The sequence below is a fragment of the Trachemys scripta genome, chromosome 1 (assembly GCF_013100865.1).
Source record: "Trachemys scripta elegans isolate TJP31775 chromosome 1, CAS_Tse_1.0, whole genome shotgun sequence".
Classification (NCBI taxonomy): domain Eukaryota; kingdom Metazoa; phylum Chordata; order Testudines; family Emydidae; genus Trachemys; species Trachemys scripta.
This window is the reverse complement of record NC_048298.1, coordinates 307824021-307838474: the sequence shown is the minus strand read 5'-3', so window position 1 is coordinate 307838474 and position 14454 is coordinate 307824021. Positions and strand designations below refer to the sequence as shown.

The 14454-nt window shown below is 43.3% G+C and overlaps 1 protein-coding gene across 3 annotated transcripts in view; it reads left to right on the top strand.

Moving 5' to 3' along the window:
- RNF17 (ring finger protein 17) overlaps positions 1-13131 on the top strand; it is a 207735-nt gene extending 194604 nt beyond the window's left edge. For all 3 annotated transcript variants that reach the window (XM_034758815.1, XM_034758813.1, XM_034758812.1), the window contains 4 exons: positions 9418-9553; positions 9976-10165; positions 11782-11885; positions 12903-13131. In XM_034758815.1, coding sequence (XP_034614706.1) covers positions 9418-9553; positions 9976-10165; positions 11782-11880 — 425 coding nt within the window. In that variant the 3' untranslated portion in view covers positions 11881-11885; positions 12903-13131. The remainder of the gene's footprint in view (positions 1-9417; positions 9554-9975; positions 10166-11781; positions 11886-12902) is intronic.
- Positions 13132-14454: the final 1323 nt, after the last annotated feature.

Sequence of the window (14454 nt, the reverse complement as noted above, 5' to 3'; positions counted from 1 at the left end):
TACCCGCTGATTCAGGCGGGTAGTGTAGACCTAGCCTTAGTGTTTGTAGTAACTTTTATAAAGGATTAAGGACTTTGGGATGCTGCTGGTGCTGCACACCAATCCCATTTGCCCTCAGCACTTGGGTCTGGGTACTGGATTATGCCGAAGACGCCGGGCTGGGATTCAAGGTTTGTGTTTCCTGCCCTCGCTCATTTTCACTCCATGACAAGCACAACATTGTCTGTACTGCTTGGGGGAAGCCCACGTCATATTCAGGTGCAGTATCTGCCTCTCCTTCCCTGCCCATACCTGGGAAGACTGGGGCCTAATGCCTTAAGAAGCACTTCATGGAGGTCACCATGGGACCACAGTCAGATCTTGGCCAGGGAAAACCCCCTGTACATCAGCCTGAGCAGTTCAAGAGTGCGCCTCCTACACATGAAGTCCCAGTCCTATTCCACTGGTACAACCAGTATGGACTCCACTCCAGGACCTAGCCCTGAACCATGGAAGCATGTGCATAGGAGGGCAGTAAGTCTTCCTCCAGATCCAAGAAAGATGCTGCACAATCCACAAGTTCCAGCCAAGGAGGAGCAGCGCATTCCAAGGCCCACAAGAGCAATGAGAAGTTGCATCATTCGCCGGATCTGCCAGTCCCGCTTCCTGAACCACGCACCCCTCCTCCATTGGCTACACCAGTGTGGAGTGAATTGTCTATTCCGAGGCAGGCCCCCTTACCAGCCACAGTTCCGTCTGTGGACTGGGTACTGTTGATATCAGGGAGAAAAAGATGTGCTCCTCGGCCTCTTGAACTGGAACAGATGAATTCTCCGCATGTTCCAGTCCATTTGTCTGCTAAAAGGCCTCCCTCTCTTACGGTGGATCTGCTGCCCTCTGGTCGTGTTCCTTCAGCACACCCCATTCTGTTGGCACCCCTATTTGTACAGGATTCTGGTTCCTCTGAGTCTGAGGAGTCAGATATCCAACACTTCTGTTCTGAAGGCATGACTACCAGACAGTTCCAACGTCACCGTGGCAGTACCCTCCCTTGCTTCATCCAGGGCTGGCTCCAGGCACCAGCGCTGCAAGGAGGTGCCTGGGGCAGCCAATGGGAAGGGGCGGCTCTTTGGCAGCAATTCGGCAGCGGGTCCCTCACTTCCTCTCGGAGCGAAGGACCTGCTGCCAAATTACCGCTGAAGAATAAAGCGGCGGGGTAGAGCTGCCGGCAATCGCGATCGTGGCTTTTTTTTTTTTTTTTTTTTTTTTTTTTTCTGCTTGGGGCGGCAAAACCGCTGGAGCCGGCCCTGGCCTCATCCCAGGAGCTACTGGTACCCAGCTCTATGGACACCATCCCAGCAACAGCAGAATCAACCAAGTTGGCCATATTGGAGCTTGTGGCCCCAATATTCACCTTCAGAACCATCTCACTCAACCTGGGAGGAATCCCCCAGTCCCATCCTTTGTCGAGTAGCCTATTGGAACCAAGGCTGTATGATGCACTGGTCAGCCCGCCTCTGACAGTACCGATGGATCCAGAGAGGTTCCCCTCATTGTCCCCAGATAGGGCTGTATTATCGACACCCTCCTCTCCCATAGACAACTATGATAATTTCAAGAGCTGCTCGACAGATTCGCTAGTGCTCTTCAAAGATCTCGTTGGAGGAGGTTCAGGACAGTTTCTTGCATGCATTGGTATCAGCCAGAGTGGCCCTCCCAACTTCCGCCGTTCTTCAGCCTGCATGCACTGTGTGGCATACCCCAGCCAGGAGTGCCTTCACCCCAAAGGGGGCGAAAGAGAGATTCTATGCTCTCCCAAGGAATCTGAGTTTCTGTTATCCCATCCTCTGCCTAATTCCCTGGTGATCCAGGCTGCTATGGAGTGGGTCAAGCAACAGCATCCAGGCTCCACCCCTTTGACTAGGAGGGAAAGAGGGTTAGACCTTATGGGTAGAAAGGTCCTTTCCTCGGCCAGTCTCCAGTTCCGTATCTCAAACTACCTAGCTCTGATGGCCAAATATGACTTTTTGAACTATGGGCAGATAGTTTATCTTCAATATCTGCCATCTCAGCAGGATCTTGCCTGCTTCCAAGTTATTTTGGAGGTGGGCAAGTTGGTCTCTAGGACCATACTTCAGGCTGTGGTTGATTCTGCAGACGTCCTCAGGTACAATGACGCCTGGAATCGTCATGAGGAGAAAATCCTAGTTACATTCCTCAGGCTTCCCTAGCAAGGTACAGAGCACAATTGAAGACCTCCCTTTTGATGAATCACACCTTTTCAACTAGAAGACACATGATTGCTTACTCTGACAGACTCTAGAGCCACCCTCCAATCCCTAGACAAATATATGCCTGTGCCAACACAAATTTTATGACCTGCTGCCTATACAATGCTCTAGACCTCCCCAGTTCTACATCCTGCGAGCCTTCACAGAAGTTCCCAAAGGTCTACAGATTTTGTCCACCTGGTCCTTCAGTGAAGCCCTCCGTGCAGCACACCCAGCCTTTGCATAGGTAATATTTCTGAGTACATCTAGAGAGCCGTCAATCACTTTGCACTCCAGTGATCTTGCCAACCACCCCCTTTGGGAGCCATCTCAAACTCTTTCTACTAGCATGGAGCATGATAATGGACAAATAGGTCCTGGATATCATTCGACACGGCTGTACGATTGAGTTTGACACTACCTTGTCCATGTTTCTGCCCCAAAGCCCATTTCAGGGATCACTCTCATTACAGTATTCTTACCATAGAAGTGGACATCCTCCTGCAGAGAAGAGCAGTGGAACAGGTCGCTGAAGCCTTTCAGGGCACAGGGTTCTATTCCAAATATTTCCTGGTGCAAAAGAAGAAAGGAGGATGGAGACCAGCCTTGGATTTCAAACACCGCACCTGTTCTATTCATAAAACAAAGTTCTGCATGGTCACGCTTTTGGCCATCATTCTGTCACTAGAAAAATGCATGTGGTTTATAGCTTTTGATATGCAGGATGCCTACTTTCACGTCAACATTCACTCGATCTACAGATGGTACATGGTGGATCTGACACTTCCAATACAGGCTTCTCCTGTTTCAACTTACCAGTGCTCCACTAGTCTTCACAAAAGTTTTCACCATGGTAGCAGCTCACCTCTGAGAGCAAAGAGTCCTTGTCTTCCTTTACCTAGACAATTGGTTGCTGGTGGCACAGTCCAGAAAGGAAGCTAGGTTATCAAAGTCCCAACTCCTTCTACTTCTCTCCATCTTTTGGGTGAGTGTGAACGTCGAAAAATTGACTTTGCACCCTACACAGTCCCTGGAGTTCATTGGAGGACACATTGACACGACCTCTGCACGTGTTTATCTGTTAAATGACAGGTTCCAGAGCTACTGGATCTGATTACTTCAGTGAAATCCAACCCTGTGGTCTCGGGCAGAACTTGCCTTTCCCTCCTCAGCCACATGGCAGCAGGCACTTATGTCACAGCATTTGCTTGCCTGCACTCCTGCAACTATGACTGCAAGGACTCTACTCCCCCATGCACCAACCCATTTGCCAGAGTTTATGGTACTTTTTATTTTCCTCAATAGGATTTAATTTCCACTTTTTAAAAGATGCCTTTTTGCCTCTCACTGCTTCTTTTACTTTGTTTAGCCATGGTGGCATTTTTTCTTTTGTTCTCTTACTATGTTTTTTAATTTGAGGTATACATTTAAGTTGAGCCTCTATTATGGTGTCTTTAAAAGGTTTCCATGCAGCTTGCAGGAATTTCACTTTTGACACTGTACCTTTTTATTTCTGTTTAACTAATTTCCTCATTTTTGTGTAGTTCCCTTTTCTGAAATTAAATCATACTGTGGTAGGCTGCTGTGGTGTTTTTTCCCACCACAGGGATGTTAAATTTAATTATATTATTGTCACTATTACCAAGAAATTCAGATCATGTGCTCCACTTAGGACTAAATCAAGAATTGCCTCTCCTTTTGTGACTAGCTGCTCCAAGAAGCAGTCATAAACTTCATCTCTGCATCCTGTCTTGAGGTGACATGTACCCAGTCAATATGGAGATAATTGAAATCTCCCATTATTAGTATAATGGAAGATGGGAAGTGAATTTGAACAAAATGACAGTTCATGGTCATTAAAATTCTCAAGAAAAGAGACTATATAAATATCATGGGGATTGAGACTAATATGTTGGGCTCTCAACTCTTTTCTACTTCACATCTACAGCAATATAGTGCAAATTATCACAGAAAATGGGATAGCAATGTAGTAAGTCAGCAAATGGGGAGGGAAAGCTCATTCTTCCCAGTTATGCAAGGTGGCAGTTGTGCTGTGGGATTGGTGTATCCAGCACATTTATCTCTTAGTTCTACAGCTAGTAGGCTAGGACAGCAGCCTGGCAGATCAGCTGAGCAGAGATGTAATGGAACTGCATGAGTGGTCATTAAACAAATCCACGATAGACAAGATCTTTACCTTGTGGGGTTAAGATTTGCTCACAGCAATACAAAATGCAAAGTGTCATGTCATGTGTTCTTTTCAGGAGCCGAGAGAAAGTCTATCCATATCAGATATCTTTCTCCTGTTTAGGGTAGAAGTTCTGCTCTGTGCCTTCCTTTTCACCAGAGGGGGATAAAGATAGGAAGAGACAGAGCCAAAATAATTTTTATTGTCCCAGCATGGGCCAAAACAGCAGTGATTGTTAGCCTTTCTGACTTAAACGCTTCCCTCATGTTGAGCTGATGTCTACCCAGACCCTCTTAACATGCAGACCTCACTTCATGAGCTATAAGACTCTAATGGACCTTGAGAAATCTTGTCCATTACAAGTGCAGTAAATATTGATTAGGTAGAAAACAGTCAACTGGAAGGTACTACGATCTCAAATGGACCAGATTTGTGAAGTGGATGAGTGAGAAACTTACAAATCCACCCGTAGCACCAGTTCAATCTATTCTTGAATATGTACTTGAGTTAAAGCTTTCATGACTTTCCCTCGCCTCCTTTGAAAGTTTACGTAGTAGCTGTCCACCATGCATTGATAGATAATAAACCAGTCTTTACACATGATACAGTAAACAAATTAACAACAGGACTTGCTGAAATGTAGCCACCAATAAAGAATCCAGTACTGTCATGAGAGCTCAGTTTAGTCCTTACTCAGCTTACGAAGCCTGCCTTTGAGCCTATAGCAGTGTTCTCTGTTTCCCCTATCTATCAGAGTAGCTTTCATCATAGCCATAACATTGGCTAGATGAATGAACTACATGCCCTCGTGGCTGATCTTTCATCCATTGTCTTTCACAAAAATAAGGTGATATTTTGCCCTAACCCTAGTTTCCTTCTCATGTGGTATCTTTCACCTTAATCAAACAATCTGCCAATATTTTTCTCTAGGTCTCATGCTTATATAGGTGAGCGAAAGCTACATACTTTGGATGCTAAAAGTGCTCTGCCTTACTATCTTAACAGAACCAAGGAATTTAGGATTTCTAGTCTCTGTTTCATATGCAGACAACCATAAGAGACTCACTGTCTCTTCATAGACATTATCTAGATGGGTTGGATAGTGCATAGAGAAAAGCTATAAGCTAGCATCTGTTCTGCTCTTGCTGGAGTATGCCTTAGACATATTTCAGTTGTAGAGAGATCTGTAGGGCTGCTACTTGGAGTTCTGTATGTATTTACAAAACACTACTCCCTAGATCTAGCATCTAGGTTGGATGCTCAGTTTGGTAGTGTTGCCTGATCTATTGATTGTATATTGATTATGTTACTGATTTAATTTCCACAATTAGCACTCTGAAATTCGATAGATTCTTGTACCAGGCCAGTATTACCGAATTACTGTTCAGTTGGGAGCCCTGATGTGCATGGTTGTATCATTCACACTTAGGAAATCGTACTATATTTATAATAGTTTTATTAATATAGTTAGCAAATTCTTACACTCTAGCCCCACAAAGTAGGTAGAGATTATACAGAAAGAGCTGAGCATCCATATGCTTCCACCATCCCTTGCAAAACAACCTGAAATCCTAGGATGCATCAGGGTATGTATTTCCAGTAGAGAGAGTGAGGTGTTATTGCCATTATATGAGGCACTGGTGAAACCTCATCTGGAATACTATGCACATTTCTGGTCTCCCATGTTTAAGAAAGATGAATTCAAACTGGAACAGGTGCAGAGAAGGGGTACTGGGATGAGCAGAGGAATGGAAAACCTACCAAGGAGCTTGGCTTGATTAGCCAAACCAAACGAAAGCTGAGCGGAGATACGATTGCTCTCTACAAGTACATCACAGGGATAAATACCAGGGAGGGAGAAGGAGTTTTTTTAAGTTCAGTGACAATGTGGACACAAGAACAAATGGATATAAACTGGCCATCAACAAGTTGAGGCTTGAAATTAGATGAAGGTTTCTGACCATCAGAGGAACAAAGTTTGGGAATAGCCTCCAAAGGGGAGCAGTGGGGGCAAAAAACTTAAATTTGTTTTAAGACTGAGCTTGATAAGTTTTATGGAGGGGATGGTATGATGAGATTGCCTACAATGGCTTGTGGCCCATCTGTGACTGCTAATAGCAAAACTCCCCAGTGGCCAGAGATGGGGCACTAGATGGGCAGGGCTCTGAGTTACTACAGAGAATGCTTTCCCAGGTGTCTGGCTGGTGGGCTTGCTGACATGCTCAGGGTTCAAGTGATCACTATATTTGAGGTCAAGAAGGAATTTTTCCTCAGGTCAGATTGGCAGAGACCATGGGGGGGGTTCGCCTTCTTCTGCAGCATGGCGCACAGGTCAGTTGCTGTTTTAAACTAGAATAAATGGTGGATTCCCTGTAACTTTGTCTTTAAATTGTGATTTGAGGACTTCAGTAACCCAGCCAGAGGTTATGGGTCTATTACAGGAGGGGGTGAGTGAGGTTTTGTGGCCTGTGATGTGCAGGAGGTCAAACTAGATCAGTGGTTCTCAAACTTTTTTGGCTCAGGACCCATTTGTAACTGTTTGTGGCCTGTCGCGACCCAGTAAATAGTCTGGGGGTGGAGTCCCTACGTGGTTTTGGTCAGGTCCTGCCTCCCAGGGGGTGGGAGGAGGGTTTCCTGCCCAGCACTCACCCCACAGTGGTGGCTCCTGCAGCTCCTGTGCTGTAGAGTTGGCTGGTCTTGGCTCTCAGCTCAGGGTATTGCAACCACTGGGGTTGTAGTGCTGCTCCAGTTTGCCCTCCCCCCAACTGCACCAAATTTGTGAGAGTGGTGTTGTGACCTAGCTCATCCAGTGCCACTCATTCAAATTTGGCCTAACCAGACTCCCATCATCATGATGGCTGGGCCAAACCTGAGTGGTGCTGGGACTCCAGAGATCACAGTGCCTGGAGCCGGGTAGGAGAGCCCAGCCAGCCCTGTGAGACAGAACTCACAGGAGCTGCCGTGTGACCCTTTGAAACATTCTGGTGACCCAATTTTGGGTTCTGACTAGAGTGACCAGATGTCCTGATTTTATAGGGACAGTGGCGATATTCAGAGCTTCGTCTTATACAGGTGCCTATTACCCTCCGCCCCCATCCCAATTTTTCAAACTTGCTATCTGGTGTCACTAGTCCTGACTCACGGGTTGAGAAACCCTGGACTAGATGATCATGATGGTCCCTTCTGGCCTCAAAGTCTGAGTTATCTTATTCATCACCATCATCATCTTGGCATCTCCCAGGGACTTCATCTCTCCCTCCCAAAGCACACAGACTGGGATACAACTTTTATAATGTGTGATGCTGAGGCCACTATGCCTAATGCATGTTCAGTAGGGGGTTCTCCCCTTATTTGTATTTCCTCACCCTACTAATGCTGGGATGCTCTTCTCCCATAGGTTATTCATCCTTTTACCTCAAGCTTATTAGCGTATGCATCAATGACCATGGCATTCTTGTGGTCAGAGATCTGCTGACTTCCCGAACTAAAAATATTCTAAGCTGCTATAAATAGCAACTTGTAGTTACCTACCAGCAGTTTAGTCTTTGTGGCAGTCTATGTTGTGCTAACTTATGATTTTTTAAGATCACTTTTGGTTATACTTACAATAAGGCTTTTGGGGGCTTATGCCTTAATTAGTTTAGCTAAGATTTTTTTTACAGGCCTTGAGACTTCTAGGCTCATTGCATTATTGCCTTAACTCAGCGGTTCTCAAACTTGGGGCACACGGAAATGTGTCAAGGGAGGCGCGAGCTGTGTGCTTTTTAAGAGCTTCAACTGTCAGCCCTGGGCGGCTTGGATTCATGCAACAGGGCTGTGTACACCTGGGAGTCAGGGAAAGGGGCTAAAGGGAACAGCAAGAGTCCCAGCCTGCCCTGGGCTGACAGTGGAAGCCCCAGCCATGTGGGGCACTGCATGGCTGTCTTAGCAACTGTGACATGTCAGACGTACATGTAACCCTTCTGCCAGGTGAAGCCAGTAGCAACCAGGGCCGGGTTCAATATCTAGGGGTTTCTTTTCAACAATACAACACAGAACTGGCTTCAGCCTCCACCCAGTAACCTGGGAAAATTACATACCACCGCTGGGCACCTCTGAGAGGTAACACTTTCCCTTTTGCAAGCACAGAGTCTGAGTGTAGAAAAGAAACTTTTAATGAAAAGAGGGAAGTCATGCAAAATCCATTAGGGAAAATGCCACAAGCAGGATTCATAAACATAAAACTGAGCAGAACACCCACCCCAGAGTGTGTGGGGCAGTCTCTTCTGCCTCATGTTCTTGAGTTCTACAACCAAAAGTCCCTTTGCTGTGCTCCCCTCTACTCCCTCACCATACGCCATTCACAGTGGTTGTCCTTGGTCAGTGAGGACCCAGGGTTCAGAGGTGCATCTGTGTGAGTTTACCTCCCACCCAGGGAAGAAGGCACCCTGCTTGCTCCTTCATCTGAGCACTTGCTCTGGCTGGCCACCCCGCCAGCCACAGTTCCTCTCCACTGGCTGCCCTGCAGCCTTGGTTCCTGGCTGCCCCGCCACCTGTGGTTCCTGGCCGCCTTGCCAGTCTGCTGTCCCTTGTTGCCTGGCTACCCTGCCAGCCAACTGCTTGCCACTTTCGCCAGCTGCCTGTCAATTACCTTCTGCTGCTACCTGCCACTCTGCTGTGACCTCTGTAGGTCAGTCTCTTAGTGAACTGTTCCTGCAGTGCATCCCATGATTAATTATGCAGAGTCCATCTCAAAGAACTCCCATTACAAGTAAGTAGCCTTCACTTGCTATAAGGTAAGTAACCCATTCCTTTGTAAATTTATTTAATTTTTTTCCAGTTACTGTGTGTCTTTTTTTTAAAAGTATGGATTCTATTTAAAAAAAACATGAATTAGAGGACAGAATATAAAACTTGATAGTATAATACAAATTGTTTTACAGCCCTGATAGCGTATGTGCTAAATTTTGGATTAAATAGCGTGCTTTTTCCTTCTTACAGAAATGCCTTGCCTGGCAGAATACAATGATGGCTTGTGGTATAGAGCAAAACTACTCTCGATTAAAGAATTTGACCCTGTTAATATTTTGGTTGAATTTGTTGACTATGGATCATCTGAAAAATTACCAACAAGCAGGTAAGTGCATAATTCAGTTTTTTAAACTTAAATTTATCAAAATCTAATATATATATTTTTTTTTAAAGTAGAAGTACAGATGCAAGCTAAAACTGTTCCTGTCTGCCTTAGGTACTTATATGGCCAGACCCCATTCCTTAGTATCCAAGCACCTCCCTTCCAATGCCCCTGTGAGGTAGGGCAGTACTACTGTCCCCATTTTATAGATGGGAAACTAATGCTCAGAGAGGCTTTATGACTTGCCTGATGTTACACAGGAAGTCAGTGGCAGAGCCGGGACTTGGACCCTGGTCTCCCAAATCCTAGGCTAGTTCCCTAATCATTGAGCTATCCCTCATTAACATATTTTAGTTCTAGGTAGTGATTAACTATTGCATTGTTGTCTTGCATGTTTTTAGACAAGGATTTTCATTTTGATTTAGATTACGTCAGATTCCTTCTCACCTCATGCAATATCCTGTTCAAGCAGTAAAAGTTCTGTTGGCTGGATTTAAACCTCCTTTATATGATACAGAAAAAAAGAGAATTCCGTATTGCCCTGAATGGAGCATGCAAGCATTATGGACCATGATGGACTGTCTTCAAGGCAAAAAGCTCTATGCTTCCACAGTGGTAAGTTTTTCCTTTTAGCTCCTGCCAAACATGAGTTATCTTGGTTTTTAACATTTTCAATGAAATGTCTGAACTTTATACAAAATTTATTGTTTATCTTGTTCTTTGGTTTAAAAAAAATAGACTCAAAAACATTTTTTCAGAAGCATCACAACATTAAAGGCAGAGGATCAAGTGCATAGGAATTTTCTTCACTGTATTACAGACAGCCCACTTCCCAAGCCCTCCTGCCTGCATGATTTTAACCTCCTTTATTACTCTTCCACTAGAAACTATCATTCTTGCTTTTATGCTTCACATTTCCATTTGGGTTAGCAGTGTCCGGTGCCCAAAATAAACAATAGGTCTATAAGTACCAAAAATGTACTGCCTCCTTCCCTCCCTCCTCCACTTCTCCTTGCCTTTCTGCTGTGCCCTAACATTCCTCCTTGTTCTCCTGTTAAGGTACCCAGATATTCAAAGTGAAAATGTGACACACTTATCACGGGATTGTAGGGGTCACTTTGATGGGAAGGTCAAGGAAGTGCATAATAAAAATCTAGGTTTTTGTGGGGGTGTTTGAGCTGCCTCTCCGTCAGTCATTTTATTCTCTGTCCCTATCCATTGGATAGCCGCTGACACATGCAAACTCATGCAGCCCTCCCACATGTTACTTTCAATCTTTTTCCCTCCTGTCTGCCTCCTCCACCTGCCCCCTTTTCTTTGTTTCTTCCATTTACCTTCAACACGCTCTGAATTCTGGCTACTCTATTTATTGAAAACTTGTATGCCTTGTAGATCTGAGTTTGGGATGTTTGTAAACTGTTAACATTGTCATTAACCAATTTTCTGAAATATAAAGATAATGGAATATTTGTATAAAACCGCCTCAAGTTACTTCAGTATTTTTAATGTCAAGTGGTTTTAAAAAAAAAAAAAGTTCTTACTGAGTAGTTTGGCTACAGGTTGCATTAATCACTGAAGGAACCTTACTACTATCAGTTAACAATTTTATGTGGGAATATGCTATTTAACATAAAACAACAAATTTTAATTTCCGAATGGCCATTTGTGTTCTACAGTCGTTATCCTCAGTTTAGCATTTACCTAAAAAATTCCCTTCCAAAACATTGCAACTTTCATCATATATGCAAAGTGAAAACTTACACTGACTTTAAAAAAAAAACTTGTAATAGAGATCAGGCTTAGTTCACGCAATACTGTAATATATTTTTCACTATTTTATATTCATTCTCAAATTAACAGATCAGATAACTAAGGGTTTTTTCCTTTTTTGTTTAATTCCTATCATCAAATTTTAAGTTTAGTATCATTGCCATTTTTTTTCTACGTAATGGAATTAAACTAATGATTCACTTATTTTTGCAACTGTCTTTTCTACCCCAGCCCTCTTGTTTATCTCATCCACCTGGTGTGTCTTGTCTTTTAGACTATAAGTTGTTTGGGACAGGGACTGCCCTTTTCCATATATACAGTACCGAGCCCAATAGAGCTTCAGCCTGGTTGGCCTCTAGACATTACTGCAGTATAGATGTAGAAGAATAATTGCAGCATTCAGTCAACTCTTACTACTTGAAACAGATCTTTCTGTACTACTGAAAATTTCTGATTTCCAGACTCAGTCTCCAGAGAACACTGTGTTTTTGTATGAAGATGAACGATGCTTAGTTCACATGAAGCTGGTAGAAATGGGATTAGCAGACTTAGATCAGTGACATATGTAAGTACAGTAAACTTGAAGTGTCACTTTAGGCAATTACAAAAAGTAAGATTTTTAAAATCTAATATTTATTAGGCCATGGGCTCAATTGTTGTTGTTTTTTTAAATAATCATCTGACCAGAACTAGCGTTTTTTTATACCTTTTGAGTGTTAATGTAATGTAAATGACAAATAGTTATTTTATAATAAATATGTAAACAAAATGCATATAATATAGAAAAAAATCCACTGCAGGACAACTGTATATTCTTGTGATCAGATGCTAGCTACACAGTCTGTACTGCCTGCTTTCACACAGTCAAAAGCAGCTTTTGGTTCTTTTGAGGAGCAAATCCTTGTCTGTTTGCTTAAACCTGACCTGAAGTCTAGGGTCTAGTTTGAGAGCCAACAAGGACTGGAACAAGCAATTAAGTTCAACCAGCGTACAGAGGGAAGGAGAGACTTTTATAGCCTGCTTGTAATCCAGATAATCACTGAAGAAAAAGGTGAAATTGCAACTGACTGGCAATATTACAGTATTTTCTATACAAACAGTAGTGACAGGTTGCATCTGCAAGAACCAAGCTGCGTCCTCCACTAGAACCTCTTCAACTCCCATATTCTGGGCAGACTTTTTTCCCCATAGCTAGTAAGCTACTTTTTCTGTTAAACATTGATAGATAAAACTTTCATTTCAAAATCTTGTTACATGATATGCCTTGGTGCATGGTGGCATATTTCCTATTACAGTCTTTCTTTGCTTGTTAGTTTGCTTTACTGGTTAATTATGGTGACTAAACCAGTCATTCTTGTCTTTATAGTCTTATATATTGTAATATGTTGTCCTGTGATTACTTTTATAGTAATTAGTGAAAGCAGAGGGAATCTACACCAGTGCACAATGTATTAATGAGGCAGTATGGACTGTTCTTTCTGTACCTGCTAGTAGTTTAGACTCCTTAGTTAAGGAGTCTACCAGATAAGGAGGAAGTAGCTGTTTTATTATCTAAATTTGACACTAGTTTTTGTGTTTCCAGGTATACTATATAGAGAGCTTTTGATGAAGACTACAGTATCCGAAGAGGAAAGGTGGTTTTTGTTTTTTAATTTTGTTCTGGCATGTTAATTTGCCTCATCTTGTTCTTTCTACATACAGTAATTGTGTGGAATGCCTGAAATACTCAGGTGTCTTTTTTTTGTTCAGAGCTGTTTTCATAAATATGGAAGAAGAAGAAGGTTAAAATAAATATTTGTTTTGTTTATCTTGCATCTGAAAGAAAACGCTTTTGTTTAATTTGTGGGTGCTTTTCCTTCCTACTTGTACAAGGCAGTAAGTTGTGGGTTACTTCGTTTATATCAACTGAGGAGTGTGGGTTTCAAAGCTCCAAAGCGAAATGACAGGTCCAGCATCAAGGACAGGATTGCAGTTTGGGGATCTTGACATTTTCACTTTATTACTCTGTCTGTACATGAGGCAGAACATAAAGATTGAGGCACACATGAACGATCCACACTACTGCTTCCTGCCGTGAAGTAGTACAGAGCCTGATTCCTGTTCTGACAATCTTGGGATAGGAAAAATGGTACTCCCTTTATGGCTTTGTCACAGAAGGATGGGAGGCAATGAGATGGATAAGCTCAATTGTCTTATCAAAGAACTGCCTTCTAGCTCCTTATCAAATGAGAGGGGAACATAAAGGAACAAAATGATAGTGACCTAAGAGTGTTTGAAGTAATTAATGTTAGCACATTATGTCTCATATACGAAATGGCTTATTTATGGCTCTCAAGATTGCTCACTTAGTTCTAACATAGTAGTCTCGAGGGTTACCATAGTCCTCCTTTAGAGCAACGTCTCCCAAAGTTGTTCAGCTTTTCTGGGCATATTTTTCATTGTCTTACAGCATGATTCAGAATTTTAATGACTTAGTAATCACCTGGAAATACCTAGCATTTATAAGCTGTTCTCTGTTCTTAGTAGCTACTGTAGCAAGCTTTTCATTTCTCCTTATAGAACATGCTGTCATCATACCAGTATTTTGGGTGTTTAGTAAAGACTTATCTATGGGCCATGTGTATTGAAGAGCTTAAATGCACGCTCCAATTCCTCTCTCAGCAGACAGGAGTAAAGAGGAATTGGGCTAGATCTACACAGGAATTTAGGCACCTAAGTCCAACAGTTAGGTGCCCAGATGATCCTCAGAACTCCACTCAACTGCTGCCTAAGCCTTGTAGGGGCCTAAATTTCCACGAATGAGCACGTTCAAAACCACTTAAGTTCTGACCCAGCCGAGCTGCTTGACCCCCTAGCTCATGCCTAAGACCCAGCAAAATTCACAAACTAGATTCACAAACTTTCCCAATTTTCAGGTGCAGGGCTGCATCCAGTGATTCAGCACATTAACCAGATTGCACTTCCCACAAAAGAGAGCTGGGGTGGGGGGGGTGAGAGAGAGAGAGAATACCCAAGAATGATTAGGGCACTCTACTGGGAGGTGGGAGACCTGTTTTCAAATTCCCAACATGCTTGATTAGAGCAGGAACTTGACCTCCCACATCCCAGTTGAGTGCCCTAACCCCCACCCCTCT